This window comes from Pan troglodytes, chromosome 1 (assembly GCF_028858775.2).
Source record: "Pan troglodytes isolate AG18354 chromosome 1, NHGRI_mPanTro3-v2.0_pri, whole genome shotgun sequence".
Classification (NCBI taxonomy): Eukaryota; Metazoa; Chordata; class Mammalia; order Primates; family Hominidae; genus Pan; species Pan troglodytes.
The window spans coordinates 56,990,084-57,018,044 of record NC_072398.2 but is presented as its reverse complement, the minus strand read 5'-3'; the positions used below and the strand labels follow the sequence as shown (position 1 = coordinate 57,018,044).

The 27,961-nt window shown below is 33.8% G+C and overlaps 1 protein-coding gene across 1 annotated transcript; it reads left to right on the top strand.

The window, feature by feature from the left end:
- Positions 1-27,356, top strand: RGS18 (regulator of G protein signaling 18). Its single transcript, XM_016934397.4, has 5 exons — positions 1-295; positions 760-861; positions 1,920-1,981; positions 22,844-23,010; positions 25,840-27,356. The coding sequence occupies exons 1-5, from the start codon at positions 177-179 to the stop codon at positions 26,095-26,097; spliced, it is 708 nt and encodes a 235-aa protein (XP_016789886.1). The 5' UTR covers positions 1-176; the 3' UTR covers positions 26,098-27,356.
- Positions 27,357-27,961: the final 605 nt, after the last annotated feature.

Below are 27,961 nucleotides of genomic sequence, written 5' to 3'. Positions count from 1 at the left end.
AGTTCTGCATTTCTGCAGAGACAGAAAGAAACACAGCTCTTGACTTCTTTTTTGTAAACATTACTGTAAGAGTTGTGATAACTTTTTATTCTACTATGTATATGTATGGAATAGTATTAATAAATGAACTAGGGAAGGATGTAATAAATTAAACATCTCTTCATTTTAGAGAGAAGATGGAAACAACATTGCTTTTCTTTTCTCAAATAAATATGTGTGAATCAAAAGAAAAAACTTTTTTCAAGTTAATACATGGTTCAGGAAAAGAAGAAACAAGCAAAGAAGCCAAAATCAGGTAAAATTATACAATTTTAAGTCAGCCTTATACTTTTAAAAGCATAATTGAGGTTGAAGATTCATTACCTCTTGTTTTTGAACTATTGGGTGGAAAATATATTGATTGTATTATTATAATTTGGGAAAAAAACACCTTTTTATTTCTTAGGTTTAAACAACAAACTGTGAAATCTAAAGTGCTCTCATTAAAAAAAAAAGTGTAATAATTTTAGCCACATAGAGGAACTAGTGCAATCTTTATTGAAATATAATCTCAAATACTTGATTGTCGGTGAGCAAAAGGAGAAACATTTTCATATGTTACCCTAATTCCTCCACAAATACAGTATTTAAATGGGATTCATGAGTGTGTGGGTATGGATGGGCGTGGGTTTTTACCAACTACAAAATTTTCTGGTAGTCAGCAGGAGAGATTTTAACTGTCATCTAAATTGTCCTGACATTAAGGCCTTTTTATTACAGAGCTAAGGAAAAAAGAAATAGACTAAGTCTTCTTGTGCAGAAACCTGAGTTTGATGAAGACACCCGCTCCAGTAGATCTGGGCACTTGGCCAAAGAAACAAGGTGAATAAATTTTCAGTATTTTGAGGAAGATTTTGCTGATTCTATCATTAAAGATTTAAGAAAAATGCAATTAGGGATTTCTGATTTATTGAAAATTACACAGCAATATAAGGAAAGTTAGAAATTTCATTTGAAGAGACTAGAAATATTGCATAAAATTAAATCACTTGAATTAAATCGCTTGAATTGAATAATCACATGAACACTTAAAGCTGCTCTTTTAAAATTATATACCTGTCAGTTTTAAATGATATGTTTTACTCCTTATAACCTGATAAAATGCTCATTAATTTAAGAGTTTTCACAATGCAATATTGTCATAGCAGAGAGCTAGTCATCTCTTTCTTCAGTAGTTTGAAAAAACACCCGCATTATAGCAAGTAAAGCACAAATAATGTCTTTTAATACTTAGCATTTATTTAATTCAAAAAGAAAATGCAAAAACCTTATACACTAGTTTCATACAAATTCTTCCAAATTAGAGTATAATAAAAAAGATCTGAGAAAATATATTCAATTCTCCACATTATCAACATCTCTAGAATATTTTTTCTATTAAAATATCTTATATTTCTTATCCCTTTGAAACTTTATTAGTCAAACTTCCTGTATCCGTTTAAAAAAAATTTGCAGCCTAGTGTGGTTACAGCTTCAAGGAAATTGCAGTATAATTTTTTTTTTAACTGAAAGATACTGTGAGTTTAGTTTTTTTCTACTTGCTGAATTTAAACAGATAGTTGACCTGATTTCTTTATATTTGTTATCTGTGCCTTTTAACCTATAAAAGGATTGATTTTTAATTAAAAAATAAAACAACTCACATATCCATGAGAAAAAAATTAATGTTATTTCAACACATTATTCAACAGACAAATTCCAAAAGAAAATTGAACAATGTTTTCAAAGTTTCTAATGTAAATACAATTTTCATTATATTATAATCAAAGGAGAAACTATGAAATATAATTGAAAAGAGCAGTACAATAGCATATGTTAGAACAGATTCATAAACAGACTTTTTGCACACTCCATTATAAAACATTTTGTTTCTTGTACAGAGTCTCCCCTGAAGAGGCAGTGAAATGGGGTGAATCATTTGACAAACTGCTTTCCCATAGAGGTTAGTGGTACTTTCACCAAATACTTTGTGTGCTTAATGGAAAGTTACACAAACTATGCATGTAATTATCCGAAACAATAGGTCACAAAATTTTTGTCTGATTGTTAATTTTCAGTAATTCGATTTTCTGATCAACAGAACTAAATAATAGAAAAGTCAAATAATGGAAATTTTTTTTAAAAGTTCTCATTTTGTTTAGAATTACCTACTGTGGATGAAATATTAGTTATTTATACTGTAGCTAGTTTCAGTTTTTAAATTTTTCCGATTTTTGAATGAAATCTTCGGTTTTATCAAATTCATGATTAACAAATTATTCGTGTTAGTTTCATTGTTCAAGGATTAAAAATATAAAGTAATTCTTTCGATGGACATACAGGAAACCCACATAAACACAGTTTTTTTTGTTTGTTTGTTTTTGTTTTTTGTTTTGAGATGGAGTCTCGCTCTGTCGCCCAGGCTGGAGTGCAGTGGCGCCATCTCGGCTCACTGCAAGCTCTGCCTCCCGGGTTCACTCCATTCTCCTGCCTCAGCCTCCCGAGTAGCTGGGACTACAGGCACCCGCCACCACGCCCGGCTAATTTTTTTGTATTTTTAGTAGAGACAGGGTTTCACCGTGTTAGCCAGGATGGTCTCGATCTGCTGACCTCGTGATCCACCCGTCTCAGCCTCCCAAAGTGCTGGGATTACAGGCGTGAACCACTGCGCCCGGCCCCATAAACACAGTTTTAAAAATTTTTTATAAATTCTTCATTCTGTACTTCGTATCAATTGTCTATTTTTAAAGCAGAATTTTGTAGAAATGTTGAGAATCGAGTATGTATTTAAGGTGGAGCTTTGTCTGTGAGATGGAGGGTGAGGACAAGCATCAAGGCCTCATTTGACTCTGGAACACTGTTATAATATAGCATGGCTTAGGAGGCAGGCTCCCTGGATTGCCACTCTTTAGGGTCAATTTACATAAGGTAGCAAGTGAGTGAACTTTGTTATCTTTATTCATTTTATGCTTTCTTTCAGATAGAAAGACTCAACTGAGCAGGTGATGCAGCTAGGTAATCACAGATTTATTATTCTCCACCCTGAATTTGTCAGAGTCTGCAAAAAAAGCAATGCTTTATCATTACCAAACATCCACCTCAAGCCCACAGCTTTTTTTTTGCACCTTAAACTTGTCCAGTTTCTCACCTTAGTCTTTGAAATACAATCATTTCCCAGCTCTTCCCAGACCCTTCCAAGATGAGGTTAGCCAGACTACTCTAACTACTCCTTGTAGCGTTGCCCGTGTCTTTCGCAATTTTAAGGTGTCTACTGGAAGAAAGGATCCCTGTTGCCAGGACAGTTGGGAGTGGAATATTTGTAATTCACCCTCAAATACTGTGCTCCATTTAATGTAACAACAACTTTTCTTTTCTGACATATTTTTGTTTTGTTTTGTTCCCTTCCTTAATTGTCCAACTCTTTATAAGTTCTTGGTGACATTTTCATGTTCTTCTGAATTTAGTGATATAAAAATTCTATATCTGTAGATGATACCTGAAAACTTTCCCTCTGCCAATGAAAGTAGATGGCTGCCTCTGAATTGTAATATTTATAGGTAGAGAAATCAAGGTTTAAACTTAGTTAAGGATGTAATCAATGAGAATGGAGAGTAGTGGTAAGAAAGTTTGTGCTGACAAAGTTTAACTTGTATTCCTTATATTTCACTCTAAGACTAGCTACTATCACTTCCTGTTTTTGGGAAAAGTTACTTAAACAGCCTTCCTCAACTACTGTACTCACTTTTCTTCATTTCCAGTATACGACAATTCATTTTTTGCTGTTTTTTGTTTGTTTTTGTTTTGTTTTCTTTTTTGTTTTTTTGGTTTGTTTGTTGTTTTGTTTTGTTTTGTTTTTGTGTTTTGAGACAGAGTCTTGCTCTGTAGCCTGGGCTGGAGTGCACTGGCACAATCTCAGCTCATTGCAACCTCCACCTCTTGGGTTCAAGGGATTCTCCTGCCTCAGCCTCTGGAGTAGCTGGGATTACAGGCACAGGCCACCACACCTGGCTAACTTTTGTATTTTTAGCATATTGGTCTCGAACACCTGACCTCAAGTGATCCACCCATCTAGGCCTCCCAAAGTGACGGGTTTACAGGCGTGAGCCATTGTGCCCAGCCCCAGTAAATAACAATTTCTAAACTACTGTTAAAATTCTTGCCAAATCTATGTCAAACTTGCCCCGTACTCACTTTCTTGCTCCCATTGTTTTGGTTCAGTTTCAGATATGCTCTTTATAGATTAATTACAATAACTTGTGTAAAACTTGCTTCCATAATTCATGTCCCCCAAGTGTGTTTATTTTAAAATCTCCTCTTATATTCAACATTTTGGTACTGCACTGCCCTTTAGACTCTTCACCGGTCAGTGAAGGAGAAAAGAAAACAGAACAACAACAACAAAAAAAGAGGAGTGGGATTAATTTCTTTATAATATAAGTATTTATTAGAAGGAAACATACGTCTTTTCATCTGTGGATTCCTAAACTTAGCACATCCCCTGGAAAAGAATATAACTGAATTTGTTTCTAGAAGTTAGTCCAGAGTTCCAGTGAAATTCGAGTTTTAGTTTTCTCCTAAAACATAAATGGTCATATAATCTTAGTTAAGCTTCCTAATCACTCTGACTTTCAGCTTCCTCGACTGTAAATGAAGATAATGTTTTTAGCTCCAACAGAAATAGATTTCTGTCAGGATTAAATGAGATGATGAATAAGAAACCAATAAATCTTGGACACTACAGAAATGTCAATGATTGCTGCTATTATAAAAAATAATATTTACTAACCAGCTTAATAATCTTTTTTTCTGTTTCCAGTCTACTTACAACTGGATGATGATCAATTAGAGGGTTAAAATTTCAATTGATAATAACATATAGACAGGATTTCTTTCACTTAATGAATTAGTATATAATAATTTCATCATACTTTCATTACTCATTCAAAGCATAGAAAGATTTAGCAGGATGATTAGTTCTACAGAAAATCCTCACCTAGCATTCTGTAATCTTTCTTCTTTAAAAGTGGTAAAAAGCAAAAGGACAAAATCGAATTTGCTACTCTCTCTTTTCTCTATTGGTAATATTGAAGAACAGTAAACTATCTGCAATTTAAATCAAGAAGAGACACATTTAAAGAAATCAGCACTGACCCACTGGATATTATCACCTGTCATGATTACAATGCTAAATATATTATATTGAATTCACAGAATTTATATTACCAGTATTATTTTACTCAATCTCCCCTAATCCAATTATTTATTACAATGCTTATAATAATATTAAATTGTAAAACTTAAAATAATCACCTAAAACAAGCCTTTTGTTTGCAGTGGTTAAATTCAGTTTATTTCTATTTATTTGACTCTAGTAGAAAAGTGTGTGTGTGAATATATATATATATTTAAAGAGAAAGATCCTACACACACACACTTCAAGAAAGACATTGCTCTATCAAATTTTATCAAATTTCCTTTTATAAAATTTTCTTTTATAAAATTTTATAAAATGCATACTTTTCTCAAATTCTGTATGTTATGTCTATTAAAAGGAAACAAAATTTATTCAGTTTAGTCAAATGAGAAATGAAGTGATAAATCAAACCAGATACAATGGAAATTTGGGTATTCAATTTGACAAAAACAGTTAATATTAGAACCATCATAAGCTGATTATTAGCAGTTTTAGGAATGAAACCACAGGATGGATGGTTTTTACCCTAGATTTTAGGGGATTAATCAAAATTCACTAGCCAAACAAGGACAGAAGGAGACCATCCAAGCAAAGAATCAGTGTAGGAATGGGGCGTTAAACAATATAATTTAGTTAGGGAATTAAAACCAAAATAATTCTTTATTGAAAAATACAATTTGAAAAGGGATGGTGGCTTAGGGTGACAGACAATATATACATGAGACCAAAACAGAAAGGTCACTGATTTTTGCTCTATTCCACAGAAATCAAATGATTCAGGGAGGCGTTCCGATAATTCTATTTTATTCTAATTTTAGTCACACAGTTTAACTCTTTTAAAATTAAAAAAAAAAATGAGTAAAGTATAAACTTCAGTTAAAAATTATGCATCAGTGTTGTTTCAGTAATTGCAACAAATGTCCCATACCAACATAAGATATTAATAACGGGGAAATTGAATGGGGGGCATATTACCTTCTTCTAAATCTGTACTACCTTCTGTACTACCTTCTTCTTGTGGGAAGTCAGGGACCCCGAAAGAAGGGACCAGCCGAAGCTATGGCAGAAGAATATAAATTGGGAAGATTTCATGGACATTTATCACTTCCCCAATCAATACTCTTATAATTTCCTATGCCTGTCTTTACTTTAATCTCTTAATCCCATCGTCTTCATAAACTGAGGATGTATGTCGCCTCAGGACCCTGTGATGATTGCGTTAACTGTGCAAATTGTTCCTAAAGCATGTGTGTTTGAACAATATGAAATCTGGGCACCCTGAAAAAGAACAGGATAACAGCAATGTTCAGGGAACAAGGGAGATAACCATTAGGTCTGACTGCCTGGGACCCAGGCAGGACAGAGTCATATTTCTCTTATTGCCGAAAATGGGTGAGAGAAATATCACTGAATTATTTCCCCAGTAAGGAATATTAATAATTAACAGCCCTGGGGAAAGAATGGATTCCCTGGGGAGGCCTCTAAAATGGCCGCTCTGGGAGTGTCTGCTTTATGCCGTTGTAGGTAGGGATGAAACATGCCCTGGTCTCCTGCAGCACCCCCAGGCTTGCTAGGATTAGGAAATTCCAGCCTGGTGAATTCTAGACAGACTGGTACTCTGCTCTTGAACCCTGTTTCCTGTTAAGATGTTTATCGATGACAATGCTTGCACAGTGGGACTTGCAACTTCATCAGAAATTGTAGTTTTGCCCTGGCCTTGTGACCTTGTCCTGCCCATTTGCCTTGTGATACTTTATTGCCTTTGAAGCATGTGATCTCTGTGACCCACACTGTGTTCGTACACTCCCTCCCCTTTGAAAATTGCTAATAAAAACTTGCTGGTTTTGTGGCTCAGGGGGCATCATGGAACCTGCCGATGTGATGTCTCCCCCGGACACCCAGCTTTAAAATTTCTCTCTTTTGTGCTCTTTCCCTTTATTTCTCAGACTGGCCGACACTTAGGGAAAATAGAAAAGAACCTATGTTGAAATATTGGGGTCTGGTTCCCCTGATACCTTCTGCAAAATATTTCTGTAAATCTAAATCTATTGAAGAATAAAATACTTTAGAAAATGATCTCAGTAATGTTACATAGTAAATTTTAACACAATGAAGTCCATCAATAATTTAAATTCTGTTTCTTATTTCGTTCAATGGAGTTATTAGTCTATTTTTTTCTGCTATTTCTATTTATTGTCAAATTTGTCTGAAGTTTCAAAATGAATAATAAAAATTTGTAGTTTAATACTACATGTATATAAACCAGTAATTTCTAAGGGCTATTTAAATTTAAAAAGTAGTAATAAATCAAAAATGAAATATCAAACTATATCTGTCATTTATAATCATAAATTTTTAATTTAGTTTTATCAGTCTTCTCACTGGCTTTATAAAAGTTAATTTTATCAGTTTGAACTTATAAAATCAGTTGATGCCAATAAAATATAGAGATATATTATACACACATGTGTGTTTTTATTTGTATACATATATGTGTAGGGCTCTGTGTAGGCACGTTTGAAAGGAAAATGATACTGCTGCATAACACATAACTTCTAAAATAACTTGCTAAACAGTTTTTTAAAATATTATATAGAACTTGCAGTATATCATGTAGGCTTTAGAAGATCACTATAAGAGATTAAATAGATGTATGCAATAATTCAACAGGCAAAAGAAAAGGTAATTCTTGAGATAAAGGCAAGGAAACAGAGTTCTAAGAGATTTTGACATGATCCGGAAAAGCAGTAAGTTTACTCTGAGGCAAAGAATAATAAACACATTATATAATTAAGTTGGGAACAAACTTTGGAAGCCTTTGTGTGTTAAAAAGATAACTCTGATGGTTATAAAGGTAAAATTCCATGCATGTAATATAGACTACCTACAAAGTTGTTATATAAAAGCTAAATTCAAAGTAAGGACCCGCTTAGAAAAAAAATTGGATAAACTTAGTGACTTAATCAATGTGTATGTATGTTATTGAGTGAGAAGATGAAGGAATAGGAAACAAAAAAGAAGGATGAGCCAAAGATTTCTAGATTTCATTTTTATTATAATAGGAAGATAATGATATCTGTAATAGATGCGAAATAGAGGAGGATGAACAAGACTTGTAAAAAGAGAACAGGGTAGAGTTTGAACATTTTTTGTCCATGGTAAACCTTATCAAAAGTTTTGCAGGGTTTTGTAAGTGCACACCTCAAATATGGAAGGCTGACTTATAGAAAGAGATTTTCTAACCAGCTCACATTGTTGATAATTGCTTATCTGAATGAAAATGTTATATCTCATGAGGGGAATTTCTATCAATTAGACAATCTTTCCACTACTACATAACTGTTCCTTTTCCATGTGTACCCTTTTATCCAGTCATTGCTAAAAACTACAATAGTCTTAACTTTTGTATTAATACCTATTTACTTGAACTTTTTACACTCTGAATTGTGGTTCTAAGTAACTTCTGAAAACAATTTGTAACATGTAGGATGGAAGTAGAATATGTAAGTCATTGCACCTCCTGGATTTAAAAATAGAAACTGACTATACTTTGGAAAATACTTATTACTAAGTTTGAGTAAAGACTACAAGGAAATGCATACTTCACTTTTGGGGGAGGAAATGAGTACTTTTTCTTATACTTTTCACCTTGTGGCTTTTCAAGTTACAGTTCCTAATTTTTGGTTACCAATTTTCTGCAAGATAAAGAATTTCAGTGCTCTAAAAATTTAAATTTCCAACTCAAGCTAACCCATAACAAGCACAAGCACTCAACTTTTTTTTTTTTATATTAAATCTCACCCTGTCACCCAGGCTGGAGTGCAATGACGCAATCTCAGCTCACTGCAACCTCCACCTCCTGGGTTCCAGAGATTCTCCTGCCTCAGCCTCCCAAGTAGCTGGGATTTCAGAAGCACACCACCACACCCAGCTGATTTTTTGTATCTTTAGTAGAGACAGGGTTTCACCATGTTGGCCAGGCTGGTCTTGAACTGCTGACCTAGTGATCCACCTGCCTCGAACTCCCAAAGTGCTGGGATTACAGGCATGAGCCACCATGCCTGTCCAACAAGCACTCAATTTCTTAATTTATCTAAAGATTAAAAATAAATAAAACCCAGTTCTAATTATAACTCATCACATAAATCATTTATTATGGCAAAAGAAACCACATTCTATGGCAAATCAGAGCTACAAAGCCAAATGTTACAGAAGAAACAATGCAACTTATTACTTCGGATATTATACGGTACTTGGGTTTCCAACTTCAGATTTTCTTCACTTTTTGTTTCATTTGGTTTCTTGGCATCAGAAAAATACTCCAACAGATGCCAGAGTTTCAATTTAGAAACATGCAATTACAAGCATTTCATATTTGTATGACACATTGAGCCAGCTTCTTCCAGTGTGAATTCTAATCCCAGGTTCTATCAAGCACTTTTGGCAGCTGCATTCACCACTGCTGCCTTCTAAAGGACTGTTTAGTAAGTTACTGCCTCTGTATGAGAAATGGTTCCATTGTGAACTGACTTAATGCAGCTGCCCAAAGTGAGTAAGAGAAACAGGAAGTAACTAATGTGCTGGGATAATCTTGTAGAGCATTGCACATTACTTTAAAAAAGTTATTTACTTAAAATTTTAATTAATAAACTTCTTTCTCATTCATCCTTTATTCATTTCTTGAATTAGTATTTTTGCTTTACTATTATATTCATATTATGCCAACAAAATCCATTCACTTTAGTTAATGCATCATGAGCACTCAGAACATACATAGCACTTTTCTTGATATTAGTACGCTGACTTCACTTTGAATGTCTGTATCAAGCACAAGACTAACCATAGTAACAAAGGGCTTTTGCATAATATTTCAGAGCACAGCAGATGGCACAGAGTTGACACTCATGCTTGTGAATTAGTGAAGGACTCTATTTGAAATAATGTTTATGTTATTTTCTGGAAGACTTCTATTTGAATTTTATGCAAGTTGATTTTCCTCTGCTACTTTGAACAGAATAAGTCACTCTTTTAATTGTGCTTCCTCAGTCCTTGGTTCATACATGCCTGTCCTGCCCATTAATCTCCATATTCCTCAACAGTAAGGACTTTCTTTTCTTTACGGCAGTTTAGTTGTAAAGGTCCTGTAATTTTAAATAAGATGAACCTGGGTTCAAGCACTTACACTATCTTTTACTGTCTGTAAGATTTAATGCAAGTTAACTCTTTGAACGTCAACTTCTTCATCTATAAACATGAGTATAACAAGACTTACTCCGTAGGGCTGATGTGAAAATTAAATGGAATTGTGCCAATAAAAGGCATACAGCAATGTGCTAAGACCTTAACGAACACTCAAAACTCCTAACCTGTAAATACTGTTTAAATACATAACACAGTTCTCAGGTTCAGACTAAGTTATTTTTAAAATCAGTAATTATAGGTTAAAAAGTTATTTTAATAAATAACAATTTCAGCTATCTGGCTTCTGGGCATTTTCTTTTAGCTGACAGTACAAAAAATTTATTATAATTCTGATTGGTTATAGAAGTAATGGTCATATTCTTCTGAAATCCTGAAAATTATTTAATAACTCACTTTAGGAATAATTTGATATTTAAAAACTGATCAATCCACGCTTATGCATAACATGTGGCTAGGGTGCAGTAGATTAAAATCGAAAACATTTATGCTTTCACTGGGTCAGTGCGACTTTATTTATAAGCCAAATAAAACATACTTTCTTTCCTCTTTGGAAATATGACCTTGAAACAGGTTGTTCTTTCCTTGTAATGTAACTGGCATTTTATTTTGCCAACTTTGCTTTAATTTCCATTTAAATAGTAACTGAGGAACAAGGAAGGACAAGATAAAATGCCTCTTTTTGTGAAATGGGGAAAGGCAGGACCTATATCATAGACAAACAGATCAATAACACCCAATGGTATGCTTTTTAATATCAGCAGAAGGCACATTTCCATATGACTACTTTTTGTTTTCTTTTTAATTAGGATTACCTGAAAATCTTCTCACAATTATTTTGTTGTCCTGCTTCCAGTTTTTTCTTAATATCTAGCCAAGAAATTCTCTTCAGAAATCCACTTTATAGCAACTATTAAGCAAAGCATACTAAGATACTGACCCTGCAATAAGAAATAAGACATTTTAGAATTCTATTAAAAAATTAGAAAGAATCTACCAGCTCTGAAGATAGTTATCAGAGATAAATTAAGGACTGCTTTTTAGAGTTAAGTCTAGTAAAAAAATGGATATTAACTTAGAAAAAGGACAAATACTTTAGCAATTTGAAAGATTAAATAAGTATAGGTGGTAAATAGCTGGTTTCCATTATCTTAAATATTTATTAAGGAGAAAGTTCTCAAGAAGAATTTGTTTTAAGTAGTTCTGGGCAGAGGCTACGGCTAACTGCTGAAAGTTTAGTTCAGGCCAGTTGGTGCATAGATTATTGTTTTTTTGTGGTGGTTTTCTTTTACAGACCTAAACATTGCCCCACGTTTCAAATTATATTTCAATTACAATTTAGGGTTTGAAAGGCATGTGATATGGTTTGGTTGTGTGACCTATCCAAATGTCATGCTGAAATGTGACCTCTGAAGCTGAAAGTGAGCCTAGTGGGAAACATTTGGGTCACGGAGTGAATCCCTCATGAATGGCTTTGTACTGTCTTCGCAGTAATAAGCAAGTTATCATTCTTTTAGTTAACATGCAAGCTGAATGTTTACAAAAGCCAGAGACCTGCCTTTTTTCTCACTGCCTCTTATCTTGTGATACACTGGCTTCTCCTTTGCCTTCCTCCATGAGTAAAACTGCCTGAGGCCTCATCAGAAGCAGAGCAGATGAACCATGAGCTAAATAAATCTATGTTCTTTATAAATTACTCAGGCTCAGGTATTCCTTTATAGCAATGCAAAATGAACGAACATAGCATGTCAGCATGTTTTGTCTTAGTCTCCTTATTTTATTCCAAGATCATTATAGAAGACAGAGGGGGCAAAATTAGAAAAAAAAAAGACAAGTAAAACCATAGACTAAGTAATAAAACCATCCCTCTAGTTACATAATGGAAAAGAAATAAATTATCAAGCTGCTGTCAATAAGCAGCCAAACAATACTTATTCAGCTTATTTCCTAAAGTCATCATAAGGCTCCAGGTTTACTTGAAGTCTTGAGAGGATATTGCAATTTAGCTTTCAAAAATTAAGGGAATATAGTCTTGGACAATTCATGACACAAACTGCTTTTATACAAGTCCAAGTTCTCAAATGCAGGTGGTGAAAGGCATTGTGGGAAAGAAAATCAAATAGGAACGTTCTAAGGAACAATAATCCCTATGGGTGCTTATGTGCTTAATATGCCACAGTACAACCAGCACATCTGATGCCCTGTTGTTCACTTTGGCAATTATTTTGTAGCTAGACCATTAACTTTATTCTGAAAACCTATATATTTGTAGGTATTTGGAGGAAATGTACAATGTATCAAAATGCCTCAAAGAACCATTGTTCATTTATATTTCCCTTTTACAGTCTGAGAAAAGCATATGCTCAGTGTGAGAAATCAATCTTGAAAAGAATACACTAACTGAGCTAGAGAAAGAAGAGCGACTTGATCACTCTTGCTTCTCAGTGGTCAGAGTTTGCCAACTCATTCAAGAATCACTTAGCAGTAAGGCCTTCATCAGACAGTTGTGTTTGACTAGAAATTATCTTACTAGCATTTCAGGACTGCAGACAAGTTCTGTAAGTTGCTTGTCAGTTTTACAATGCCTTGTCAAATTCTTTTTGAGCCCAACCTTCCCTTGTCTCTCTAGTTAATTAACTAATATGTAACTGCTAACATCCGTTGCTCATGGTAAATTTACTGAGGAAAAGAAATGGCAGGATCTCCCTTTGTCCAGTTGAAAACATCCCAATGAAGAGGCCGTGGTGCAGAAGAGACCTATGTCATCCTTTTCTTGTGGTAGTGGCTGAAATCATTCCATACTATAAAGCTTAGGAATTTCTATAGGTTGTCATATCTTTGTCTAACTACTGATTTCCTAAACAGTAAGTTCCTGGAACTCTAATACATTAAAAAGATTGCTTACAACATTAAAAAATGATGCTTCATGACAAAGAGGATAAGGTCTATATAAAGGAGGAATAAATGGTGATACAAAAAGAATAATTTGAGGATTGTATTGGTTTCCTGTTGCTGCTATATCAACTTACCACAACTACGGTGATTAAAACAACACAATTTTATTATCTTAAAGTTGTGTTAAAAGTCCAGTATGGGTTTGATCAAAATAAATCAAGATGTCAGCAGGCTATTCTTTTTTTGGAGAGTTTAAGGAATAATCATGTTTCCGCTCATTTGGATTGCTGGCAGAATTAAGCTGTTTGCAGTTATAGACCAACTACTTCCTTCCCTTGCTGGCTGCAAACTGAGGTTCATTCCCACTGCTACGGTTTGGATGTGGTTTGTTTCTCCCCTCACCCCAAATCTCAGGTTGAAATTTGATCCTCAATGTGGTGATGTTGGGAGGGGGCACCTAGGGGACTTGTTTCTATCATGGGAGAAGTTCCCCCAGGATTGGCTTGGTGCAGTTTCAGTAATAGTGAGTTTTCACTCTTGAAAGACTGGATTAGTTCTCAGGGGAATGGATTCGTTCCCTCGAGAGTAGGTTCTTATGAAGCCAGGCTGCCCCTCGGGTTTGATCCCTCTCTGCACATGCCCACTTCTTCTTTGGTCTTCACCATATTTTGACCCAGCACAAAACCCTCACCAGAAGCCAAGCATATGCCAGCAGGCTTCTTATACCACCGGCAGAACTGTGAGTAAAATAAACCTTTCTCTATATAAACTACCCAGCCTCAGGTATTCCTTTATAGCAACACAAAACAGACTAAGACACCCACCTTCCAGAATACACTACATTTCCTGGGTCATGACCATCTACTTCATACTCAAAGCCAGCAGCAGAGTCTGGTCCTTCTTAGGTCACATCTCTCTGATCTACTCTTTTGCCTCTTCTACTTTTAAGGACTCGCATGATTAGATTGGATCTACCTGGATAATCTCCCCCATCTCAAGGTCCTGAACTATATTTAGTTCCTTTTTCCCCACAGGTCCTGGATATTAGGGCATGAACACCTTTGGAGGGTTATTTATCTGCCTACCAAAGGAAACAATGCCTTCCTGAGAAAAATATGCATATATATACACACACACATATGTATAAAATCTGGGGCAATTGAACTTATCTGACTCTCAGTTTTCTCATCTAAGAAAATGAATATAAGACATATTCCATGTATCTGTTATAAAAATTAAATGAGGTAATGTATATAAGTAACACTTAACCTTCAAAACCTCTGAACATGTTATAAATGCAAAACCTCTTAGTTATTACCATACTTCTACCAATAGAAATATATTCTTCTTGTTTCATTTTATATGGAACTTTTTATATTAGTAATAGTCACTGACCATGAGGAATAGTTCTAGACAGCCGTAAACATTTAAAAAAATGTGGTAATCTAAGTTAAAATGAGTTGAACAGACAAAGCTACAACATTTATTTCAACTTTTTTCAGCCATAATGCCAGAATATTTGCACCTTCTTTATAAATAGCTGGATTTTAAAACATATACTTTGTGTAGAATCTTTGCTTCTATAATCATGAGAGATATTGTGTAATTTTCTTCACTTCTTTCTTAGTCTTAGTCTTTACTTGTTTTTTTTATGGGGCAGAGTGTCAAGTTTTGGTATTAGAGTTATCCTCGTCTCATAAAATGAGGTGGAAAGTGTTCATCTCCTCTCAATTTTCTCAAAGCAAGTATGTAAGATTAAAATACATTTTTTTCTTAAATGTTTGATGGAATTTACTAAATTTGGTCCCAGGTATTTTTGGGCGGAGAGAAATGTTTTATTATAAAATCTATTAATTGAATTAGGGCTACCAGATCTTCCACTTCTTCAAGTGTCAGTTTGGGTATAGGTTTATTGTTTTTTTAAACAATTTCCCTATGCCATATAAATTATATTTACTGACATTAAGTCATTCATAATATTCACTTGTTTGTAATATATGTAAGATCTATACTAATATTTATGGTTTGCTTCCTAATGTGAAAGACTCTTGCTAGGGGTTTTATTTTATTAATGTTTTAACAGAACCAACTTTGGCTTTGTTAATCTCTGTAGTTTTTCTATTACATATATTTTTCCTCTTGTTTTTATTTTTATTTTTTCTTCTACTGACTATGTATTTAATTTGCTCTTCTTTTCAAGTTTCTTAAGGTGGAAACCTAGATCTTAATTTTTATACCCTTCCTGTTTTTTTTCTTTCTTTTTTTTTACTAGACCACCATTTTGTGCAATAAAATTCTCTCTAACCACTGTTTAAGCTGCATCTCACAAATTTTTGATCTGCTGTACTTTCACTATAATTCAAGTATAAATATTTTTCTAATTTTCCTTGTGATTTCTCTAACATGTAGGTTATTGTGTTTACTACATATTTATCACACACTGGTTATTGTGTGCTTATTTTCAAATATTTGTTTTTGTTTTGTTTTTATCTATGTTACTAGTGTCAATTATTAATTCAAACCCCTTGCGGGCAAAGGACATATCTGTAAGGTATCAAGCTTTTTGAAATTTATTTAGGCTCATATTATGAGTCTAACACAGAGTTTATCTGGGATAATATTCCTTGTGCATTTGAAAAGATGTGTTTGGTAGATCATTTTGTAATTTTTCAATTCAGTCGAATTAATGATGTTTAAGTTTTATATATTGTCATTGATATTGTCTACTTTTTTCTATGAATTAATGAGTAAGCAGAATTAAAATCTATACCTAAATTGTGAATTTTTCTACTTCTGTTCTAAGAGTTTGCTTCATGTATTTTGAAGCTCTAAATTAAGTTCATATATGTTTAGGATTGTTATGTACTAGGAATAATTGGTCACTTAAAAATTACAAAATGGAAATACTCTTTATTTTGAAGTTACTTTTTCAAGCCATGTGAAGTTTTTTTGTTCAGATTTCTTATGCTTAACCTCTGCACTGTGTAATATTTTTATCCGTTTTCTTCATCTTCCTGATACTTTTTATTTAATGTGTCTCTTGTTGTCAATATGTAGTCTGTTTTTACTTTTTAACCCAGTCAGATAATCTCTGACTTTTAATTGGAATGTTTAGCTCATTTAAATGTTATCTCATCGTTGATATATATGGGATTGGATCTAACATCTTACTATTTATTTTCTATTTGTTTCCTCATTTTGTTGTTGTTTTCTTTTCCTCCTTTCCTACCTTATTTAGATTAAGTAAATTATCTTCTATACAACTGTCTGCTAGCATATCCATCCCTTCTGCAGTCTTTAATCTGTTGCCATGACCATCCAATATTTTTTTATTTTTAATATTTTACATTTTATTTGCTGAATTTCAACTTGATTACTTTTCATAGTTTAAATTTTGTCTTAGGTCTTTTTTAACCTTTGTGTTTTTCAAAAAATTTATATGAGCTTTTTTAAAGTTTTTGTCTGCTGTTTCCAATATTTTAGATACCTTATGATCAGTTTTTATTGATATTTTATCAACAAACAAAATATTGATAATAAGTCATGAAAATTTCCTTATATCACTAACTTTTTTTTGTATGTGAGCATGGAGGAAGACATAGGAGTCTAAATTATGTGGTCTTCCTTTATAGAGTATTGAATCATTTTTCTGGAAGTGAATTAAATCACTGTTGTATCCTCTTGATTTTTTTCTGATCAGCTTGATCCTTTAAGACTGGTATATCTCAGAATTGTCTTAGTATGAGGACAAGACCTTTCTTAGCAGTAGGACAAGACATAGTATTTATACCAGAAATATGACCTTTCTTTGTTATCTCTTCTACGGCTGAGCCAGAAATCCAAAGTCATCCAAACCTATCAAAACTCTCCTATCTCCATTTACCTCAGTCCCATAGCATCTGTCTTCTTCTAGACTTCACAAAATTTGCCCTGCTCATGTGCAGCTTAGCCCTCAGTTAAGGCTCTGCAGGAAAACTGCATGGAGGCTTCTGGGTCCCCTTATAAAGCAGATTCACTCTGCACTGGTTACCAATTTAGCCCCCTATGTCTTGGGCTACAATTTTGATTACTTGCACAAATCCACTATGATAGAACACTGATACAACTAGTTAAGCAAAGCAACTTTAGTACTTGCAAATAGGCACCAAGGGATAATAGAAGCCTAGTATTCATAATGAGCTGCCCCCTCAACACTCAGGAAAGCTGCTAAGAGTGAATTAAATTTTGTCTATGGTGTTCCAATTGCATGGCAGCTGAGGGATCCCAGAAAGCAGCCTGTCCTGGTTTTTATGTTCAAGGGAATACAGGTATCCCTGGGCTAAAGTGTCAAAGAAGATCCTATTTTGGGGTGGCAAAGGAACACAGCAGGGTTATTCTGGTCAATTTCTCTTGTCTCAGGATGTTGCATTGTCAGCACATTGTACATTTATTTTTGAGAACCACAAGTGACAAAAAAGCGAGAACAAGTTGGTACAAGGTCACTCAAACTGTCCCACACCCTTCTGCATGTTTCCTTTTTTCAGTAGCCTGACCCACAAATTCCAAATACATCATAATGCCCAAACTCTTATCTCTGCCTCCTCAATTCAGCAAGACTTCTTACTATGGTTAGCCTCCGTCTTCATGTGTACCAGTCTTAAAAATGCCCCCAGGTAGAAAGCCAGAGCAAACCTAGCACTCACTTCATGTGTTTTTCTTCTCATCTGTTGCCAGTTGTATTCTGCTTGAAAACTACTGCCTCAATATTTTTTCTAGTTTTATAGTTATTTGTGGTAGGAGGACAAGTCTGGTTCCCATTACTTTGTAATGACCCTCCTCTTCTTAATAGTTTAGTAGTAATATGTTCTTTTATTTAAGGTAGTGCTCTATAGATTAAATATCAAATCAAGGGCTTTGTCCACTTCTAAAATTGCTGGTCTCTGGTACCTAGACCAGTGTCTGGAACACAGCATGTGATCAATATTGTTTCGATGAATTAATGAGTTATTCAGTGGGGAGTTCAGGATGCAAACAAAAATATTTAATAAAATAGTTGAACAAAGTAAGGAATACATTATGTGTTTCAATAACTCATAGTGATATCCAACAGAGAGCAGTGTACCTCCAGAAATGTTTGTCAGCTTGTCCAAAGTCATATAGACTGGCATTTACCACAAACTCCAGCTTCACACGTTCTCAAAATTGATGCTGTCATCTTGTTAGCATGCCAGGAAGGACCCAGCTCTCAGTAGAAGGCTCACATTGGCAAAACTCATGAGGTTAAATACCAAACTAATAATACAGATTCAGAAATAAAACTGTCACTGATAGCCATTTCTCTACCTTTTCATATGACCAAAGAAGCAGCCAAAATGTATTAAAAATTTTGCTTGCCAAGCATGAAACTAGAATATTAATTAAATGTTTAATGTCATCAAGCTAAGAATTAACTTTTTAAATAAATTAGTATATTTTTAACTACATATTTTTGTCCATATTCACAATAGGACACAATTTTGTGGATTTTTTTTTTTTTTGCTTTTTTTATGTTACCAGCTCTGATTGTCCATATCTCTTGTAAATATGATAGGTCTGATATTTCATTTAGTACACAAAATATTTCCTAGAGGTGTTTCATGTTTTTTAATATAATTCTGTATTTTTATAATTAATTCAAGTATTTGTTGATAATTTATTTTAGTATTATTAAATAATTATTGAGTTATTTCTCATGTTGGGTACTGGAAATTTGGTGACAATTTAGACAAGGGTCTTCGTCTTATATATGTTATAGTGTAGCCTGGAAAACAAAAGTTAACAGGCAACTGCAGTACAATATTTTAAGTTTACCCGGCACAGTAGAAGGCCATATATGAAGGACACCCAACTCGTTCTTTAGAGATTGGTGAAGTCTTTCCGGACAAGATGAAATGTAATTTCAACCTCAATGAATATAGGCTGTATGGGTTAGATTAATAAAATTGCTTTATGTATTTAGAATAGGAAGGGAAAAGTATTCTCAACAGGAGCTAAAACTAAGAGATTCAGGAACATGGCACATGAATGGAACTATACGTGTTTCTCTGTGAGTGGAGCTTAAATCAGTGTAAAAACATAGTAGGAAGAGATGAACGCTATTGGGAAATTTTAAACGGTGAAGAATCATAATAAAATTTGTACTGCAGAAAGATATTACTGATGAGAATGTGGATAATAGTCTTGGAGGATGGAGAAAGAGACAAGGAAAACCTAAATTCAGGGTCACCAGTTAGGAGGTTTTTATAATAATCTGTGTGAGAGATAGTTCCGGTCTAAATGAAAGTAATTACAGATGGCACAAAAATAAAAAGACAGATGTAGGATATATGAAAGGGGAATTTTTTTTTAAGATTTGATTATCAGCTATGTGTGAGATAAGAGGAAAATTAAATATCCCTGAGAATAAATGCCAGGTTTCCCGTTTATATCCCTGAGTGGATAGCGTCATTAAATGGGAAATGTATGCAGGGAAGGTTTTGGGTAAAGATGATAAATGTACCATTCATATGACTAATTCAGTGGTCAATTCAATGATGTTTTTCACATGTTGGTTGATATGAACTTGGAGCTCAGGAAAAAGAGGCTTGAGATAAGTTCTAAGAATCATCTGCATATTGATTGTATTTGGGTGTTGAAGTAATTTTTCAGGAAATGAGTTTAAGGGAAAGATGAAGAAGGATAAACTGAGAAGGATTTGGGGATGCAATAGTCAGAGGTGTAATAGGAAACTCTGGAGTTTAGCTGCCATTGAGGAGAATTACAGGCAATTCTCTACCGTGCCTGCTGTTGTGGAGAGATGAAATAACATATGGATGGAAAAAAAATGTTCACTAACTATAACATTAAGTCAATTTGGCAAAAATAATTTAAGTAAAGTGTTGAATGGAAACCACATTTTTGTGTGTTGGAAAGTAAATGAGATAGAGGGGATTAAGAGACTAAGTGTAGAAAACTTAATCAAAGATTTTATATCTGTAAGGAGAAAAGATATGTCAGTAGCTAGAGGAATATTTGAAGTTACGATTTTAAAAATAATTTCTTGTAAGAAGATTAAAATATTTTAATGATATCAACATGTAAAAAAACTTTGTTTTTCAGAATTGTTTCTAATGCCTCATTTTGTCTACAGGTGTTAACAATATGCATAAAGTACAGTTGAAGGTCGAAAAAAGGAGTTCAGGAAAAATGTCAAGAGAGAAGATGGGCGAATAGGGAAGATAAAGGAAAGAAGAAGGAAAAGGAGAATGCAAAGGACAGAATTTTAGCAAATAGCACATTTAATGGGGAACAGAGGGAGTTAAACCTAAACAGACAACACACAAAGAAATGATCACACAGTATGAACTAGGAGATATGCCATCCTACAATCCTATGTGGAAGAGTATTTGAAAAAGGAGGGGGTCAGTATTATCAGATGCTGCCAAGTGGGAAGTCCAGATGGGACTCATGATATTTCCTTATGCAATAACTTACATAAGGAGAGCAGAAAGAGAAATGGGCTATAACTAGAGAGTGAGAGTGAATCTAAAGAAAGATTGCTAAAACTCATTTAAATCCAACTCAAATGTGATTTATTCTGAGAAAGTTTATCTGAAAAATCCATTAGGAACATATTTCCCTTCCCTCAACATTTCTATAGTGCAACTACCATACAGCCAAGCAATTTCACTCCTTGGAATTTATTCCAGATAAATAAAGACTTGTGAACATTTTATAAAACTATACACAAATGTTTATAGCAGATTTATTTGTAATAACTGAAAAAAAAGAAATAATCCATGTTTCCTTCAATGGCAGAATGGTTAAACAAATGATAGTATATTCATATCATGGAATATAATACAGCAACAAAGAGAAACAAACCATTGATACATTCATCAACCTGAATAAATCTCCAGAGAATCAGGCTGTGTGGAAAATAGAAACATCTAAAACAACATATACTACATGATTTAATTTATATAACATTCTTGAACTGACAAAATTATAGCAATGGAGACCAGATTAGTGGTTCCCTGGAGTTAAAAAAAATTACATGTGGGGAGATGTAAATGTGGCTGTAAAAGGGCAACATGTGTTACACTTGTAACTGTCTGTATCTTGATTATATTAATTAATGTCGCTATCCTAGCTGTGATATTTCACTGTAGTTTTCCAAGTTGTTACACTGGCGAAAACTGGATAAAGAGTACACGGGGTCTCTCCTAGGAACTTCCTACAAGTTCATGTATATCTATAATTTTCTCAAAATAAAAAAGTTTAACTTTTACAAGGCTTAAAAATAAGTAGAGTTAAAAAAGATAGTTGAAAGAGCATTTTTGAAGTCACATTGTCTAGTTTTGAAGTCACATTGTCTTAAGGCTGAATCCAAAGTCTGCCACATTTTAGTTATGTAAATGTCACCTTAGTGAGCCTTAAATAAAAATTATCAAGATCACCATCATCATCACAACCACCATTACTAAAACCCTTATGGAGTTTTTAATATGTCCCAGTTACTGTTCCAAACACTTGGTGTATTTTAACACATTTAATTCTCTCAATAGCCCTATCAGGTAGGGATCATTATTATCTTAATTTTAAATATTGAAAAACTAAGACACAGAAAGAAAAGGTAATATGCTCAGGGCCACATAGTAACTAAATGAACACTAATTTGAGCCCAGACAGTCTTCCACAAGACTTAATACCTGCCCCTAACATTTATGGGGCAAGACAAAAAGTGAAAAAGAGGTCCCATGCTGTATGTCTAAATGCTTAGGAGCTATAGAAACTAATAACTTTAAAATATATATGCTAGCCTTCTGCTTTGACAAATATACTTTGTAAGCCACTTGGAAGATTATGTTTGAATTTAAAATTTTCAGACACTTAACGTTTCCACTCTATAAACATGACCTACCACCTTTTTCTTTTCCCCCATGGTTTGGTTTCACACTGTGAGCAGTTCTTTGCACATTTGAGTACACACTCCAGCCTGCAAATTGAAGCCTTGTTCATACCGGGCCTAAGGGTATAAATACCAGTGAGTCAGTGTGTTTTTGGTAGATGGACTTGGAGAAAACGCTGTGTAAATGCTGGAAGCATAGAGCTTTTAGTAAGGGAACCTCAAGATCCTGAATACCAAAGGCATAGTGTAAAAGTAGGTAGGATCCGTTCCAACTGTAATGGCTTCTTGACTCTGTGGAATCACGCCTCACACTCTGCGAGGGGAATGGATAAAAGAGACATAAAGTGAGGTCCACCGTAGGGTGTCCCTCTTACTCTTAGGCCTAAAGTTAAACTTAAGCCTGAGTGAGATACTGGCCTTATTTCAGTGGGAATAATACTTTCCTTTTATAGTTGTGAAAACTACATGAGGGTCTCTCATGTATATTGTGCAAGATGTGTGCTGCGGTGCTGCATTAGAGAGAAGATGTAGGTTTTCTGTTAATATTTGCAATTATGTTTTATTATCAATCAGTAAATGTTTCCAACATTAATACTATTTTATAGTTATATTATTTATTTTCTTGATAGATGGACTAGAGGCTTTTACCAGATTTCTTAAAACTGAATTCAGTGAAGAAAATATTGAATTTTGGATAGCCTGTGAAGATTTCAAGAAAAGCAAGGGACCTCAACAAATTCACCTTAAAGCAAAAGCAATATATGAGAAATTTATACAGACTGATGCTCCAAAAGAGGTACAGTAAAGATAACTGTAAAAATGCATAATTGCTTTCAAAAATTTTTAATAATTTTATTTTTAAATTGTGAATTATATTTTTCCAACTTATTTTTATTAATTTCATTTATAATTGACATGTAATAATTACACATGTTAATGACATACAGTGTGATGTTTTAATATATGTATGCATTGTATAATGATAAAATCAGAGTTAGCATATTCATCAAATTAAACATTTATCATTTCTTTGTGGTGATAATATTCAATATGTTCTTTTCTAGCAATCTTGAAATATACCATGTATTATTCACTATAATCACCTATTAGGTAATATAACACCAGAACTTATTCTTCCTATCTATCTCTGTACCTGTTGATCCATCCTTTCTCCATCCTCCCATCCTTCCTACCTTACCTAGCCCTTGGTAACCACTATTCTGCTCTCTACTTCTATGTGAGCAACTTTGTTAGATTCCACATACAAGTCAGATCATGTAGTATTTATTTTTGTGTGCCTGGCTTATTTCACTTAACATAATGTCCTCCAGGTTCATTCACATTGCCACAGATGACTGAGTTTCTTTGTTTTTTAATACCTCAATAGTGTTCCATATGTAACACATTTTCTTTATACATTCATCCTTTGATGGACATTTAGGTTGATTCCATCTCTTGGATACTGTGAATAATGCTGCAATAAACATGGGAGTGTAGATATCTCTTTAACATGCTGATTTCAATTCCTTTAGATATATACCTAGAAGTAGAATGGCTGGATCGTATGATAGTTTTATTTTTAATTTTTGAGGAACCCTTATACTATTTTCTATAATGGCTGCACTACCTTACATGCCCACCAACAATGCATGAGTTTCCCTTTCTCCACATCCTCACCAACATTTGTTATTTTTTGTCTTTTTCATTAAAAGCCATTCTAAGCGAAGTGAGTTGGTATCTCATTATGGTTTCTACTTGCATATCCCTGATGGGTAATGATGTTGAACATTTTGTCCAAAATGGCACTTTATGTCTTTTTTTGAGAAATGTCTATTCAGAGCTAAATTTTTTAGATAATCTGTCTTTATCAAATTTGTACCCTCATACATTCTACCAGAATGTTCATGATGTTGCTGCAGGGAAGATAATTATTTATGAATATTTATCCATACAAATGGAAGACATTGTAAGATACTATCACAGAAGGAAAAGTACAATTAGAGTCACTTTTCAGAGTTATTTTCATTCTAGACTGAGTGAATATGATAAATTGCAACATTTAGATTCATTCACTTATTCATATTAATCACTTTCACACAAGCAACCTCTCATAGAAACTAAAGATTTCTATAAGTGATGAAGTCAAGGGACATCAAGAAGTTTGCATCATATACCAATTTAATTTTGGCTCATCTATTTATACAGAGTTTTGTTTGCTTTAGGGCTACTTTAAAGACAGGTTAAAAGAAAAATCTTACAATAGAGAGATGAGGTAAATCTAACTAGGCAAGTTTTCAAGTGGAAAACAATTGAGATTTTCTTTTACTCCAAACTCAATGTGAAGTAATTGTGTGATACAATTGCTAAAATGGGTATAAGACTAGCAAATATGACTTGACTGCCCTAAAATATTAATTAAGTAGAGCTTCAAAGTTTCTAATGTGTGTTTTATAAATAGTGCTTCTCCCAAAACTAACGTTTTAGATAGTTTTTTTATAAAAAGGCAGCTAGTTGTATTGTGTTACGGACAAGGAGAAAGAAAGCCCCTACCTGAAAACCCAACCACCATCAGAACCAGATATATATGCAGTGCTATGATACAAGGCATTAAATAATTTTATATCTTTAAAAGACATTCATACTACAGCATATGTTTGCTTGGAGGAAATCATCATAACATAATGAAATGAGCACTGGAATAAAGAGAAGCCCCACATTAAAATCTCAAATATGCCCCAGCTCATTTTTTCCCATGACTCAAATAATTTAACCTATGTGAGGTTTAGTTACCTATTTTGAAAATGAGTTATGCTTTAATTATTTCTATGATCTTAGCAGTTCAATATTGCATTATTCTAAATTCATAGAGAGTAAGAAGGACCAGGAATTCCAGGAGAGAAGAAACAGATGAAATGCTAGTCAAGAATAGAGGAAAAAACCCAAGCATCTATATTAGGCCATTCTTGCACTGCAACAAACACAACAGCACTATTCACAATAACCAAAATGTGGAAACAACCCAATTGTTTACTAACAAATGAATGGATAAATGAAACGTGGTGTACCTGTAGAATGGAATATTCAGCCACAGAAAGAATAAAGTTTTTGATACATGCTAAAAAAAACAGAAATATCTGAGCCTAGGTAATTTATAAGAAAATAACTTTAATTGGCTCATGGTTCTGCAGGCTATACAGGAAGCCTAACAGCATCTGCTTTTGAGAAGAACTCAGGAAGCTTCCAATTATGGCAAAAGGCAGAGGGGGAGCAGTTATCTCACATTTCAGAAGCAGGCTCAAAAGAGACAGAGTGAGGTGTCACACACTTTTAAACAGCCAGATCTTGCCAGAAGCCACTCACTATCGCGAGGACAGCACTAAGGAGACGGTGCTAAACCATTCACGGGAAATCCACCCCCATGATCCAATAACTGCCCACCAGGCTCCACCTCCAATGCTGGGGATTACAATTAAACATGAAGTTTGGGCAGGCTACACACATACAAACTATATCAGCTTCTAAGCCCACGATGCCCACTCCAACATTGCATCAGTCCTTTGCTGTTTCTCAAAGTTGTTTATATAAGCATATTAACTATAATCACACTTTTTTTCTGTTTATCCAGGTTAACCTTGATTTTCACACAAAAGAAGTCATTACAAACAGCATCACTCAACCTACCCTCCACAGTTTTGATGTTGCACAAAGCAGAGTGTATCAGCTCATGGAACAAGACAGTTATACACGTTTTCTGAAATCTGACATCTATTTAGACTTGATGGAAGGAAGACCTCAGAGACCAACAAATCTTAGGAGACGATCACGCTCATTTACCTGCAATGAATTCCAAGATGTACAATCAGATGTTGCCATTTGGCTATAAAGAAAATTGATTTTGCTCATTTTTATGACAAACTTATACATCTGCTTTTAACATATTGCATGTTTATGTTAAGATTTGGTCCCATCCTTTAAACTGAAATATGTCGTGAAATTATTTTAAAAATGTAAAAACAAAACTTTTTGCTAACAAAATACAGTATCTGCCAGTATATTCTGTAAAACCTTCTATTTGATGTCATTCCATTTATAATCAGAAAAAAACCTTATTTCTTAATCAAAAGGCAGTACAAAAAAAGTAATAATGTTTTATAAGATTGTAGAGTTAAGTAAAAGCTAAGCTTTTGCAAAGTTGTCAAAAGTTCAAACAAAAGTCTAGTTGGGATTTTTTACCAAAGCAGCATAATATGTGTTATATAAACATAATAATACTCAGATATCCAAATGTTCAGATAGCATTTTTCATAATTAATGTTCTCTTTTTTTTTTTTGGTAATAGTGTAGAAGTGATCTGGTTCTTACGGTGGGAGATGAAGAACATTTATTATTGGGTTACTACTAACCCTGTCCCAAGAATAGTAATATCACTTCTAGTTATAAGCCAGCAACAGGAACTTTTGTGAAGACACATTCATCTCTACAGAACTTCAGATTAAATATAATCTAGATTAATGACTGAGAATAAGATCCACATTTGAACTCATTCCTAAGTGAACAGGGACGTACCCAGTTATACGAAGCACTTCTGTTGGTCACAGAAACATGACCAGATTTTGTATATCTCCAGGTAGGGAACTAAGTAGACTACCTTATCACCTGCTAAGAAAACTTGCTACTAAACTATTAGGCCATCAATGGCTTGAATAAAAACCAGAGAAGGTTTTGCCCAGGACGTCTCATGTTTGGCCCTTTAGAATTGGGGTAGAAATCAGAAATGAGATGAGGGGAAGAAGCAAGGAGTCTAAGGCCCTAGCGATTTGGGCATCTGCCACATTGGTTCATATTCAGAAAGTGTTATCTCATTGATTATATTCTTGTTAAGCAAATCTCCTTAAGTAATTATTATTCAAATAAGATTATACTAATACATCTATATGTCACTGTTTTAAAGAGATATTTAATTTTTAATGTGTGTTACATGGTCTGTAAATATTTGTATTTAAAAATGCCATGCATTAGGCTTTGGAAATTTAATGTTAGTTGAAATGTAAAATGTGAAAACTTTAGATCATTTGTAGTAATAAATATTTTTAACTTCATTCATACAGTTAAGTTTATCTGACAATAAAAGCTCTGACTGAATGTTGATTATCCTTCCTATTATGTAATAAGGAATAAACATTTTCTTCTTTTAGAGTAATATTGGGATAGAAAGTATTAATTGAGTTATTGTATCATTGATCTTAATGCTATATCAGTTGTTTAAATTGTTGTGAATATAAAAACAAAGTATCTTGTGTTTCAAAAATCAACTAAAAAGGTGATTTTTATGTTTTCCTTAGTTAATTCCTATTTTCTTTTTCTGTGGCAGTCTCTTTCCATAGAATTTAATTGTTTCATATACAGACTTAAGACTCGATACAAACTTTGCAATCTCATCAGAAACATCATGGGCTGATTTTAATAGCATTGTTCTGGTACCACAAATATGTATCATGTAGCTTTTCCGTATGTAATACTGTCCAAAATCATCTGATCTCTTCGTTAAATTATGAAATATTCAATGAGATGCTTCAAAAACATACCAGGACTTCTTCATAAAATTAATGACTGACTTCAAAAAGTTTGCACTCTCTGGAGGAGACAACATGGACAAATACAGAAACAAGATAAATAATTGGACAACTGAAAGTAGCCAAGCACAGATGCACAGAAAGCACTGAGTGTTGGCTGAATGATGGCAAAAC

Coding starts and splice junctions, on each gene's coding strand:
- RGS18 (XM_016934397.4), top strand. CDS start 177: ATGGAAACAACATTGCTTTTCTTTTCTCAAATAAATATGTGTGAATCA. Junction 296..759: donor AGCAAAGAAGCCAAAATCAG/GTAAAATTATAC, acceptor TTTTTATTACAG/AGCTAAGGAAAAAAGAAATA. Junction 1,982..22,843: donor CAAACTGCTTTCCCATAGAG/GTTAGTGGTACT, acceptor TTTTCTTGATAG/ATGGACTAGAGGCTTTTACC.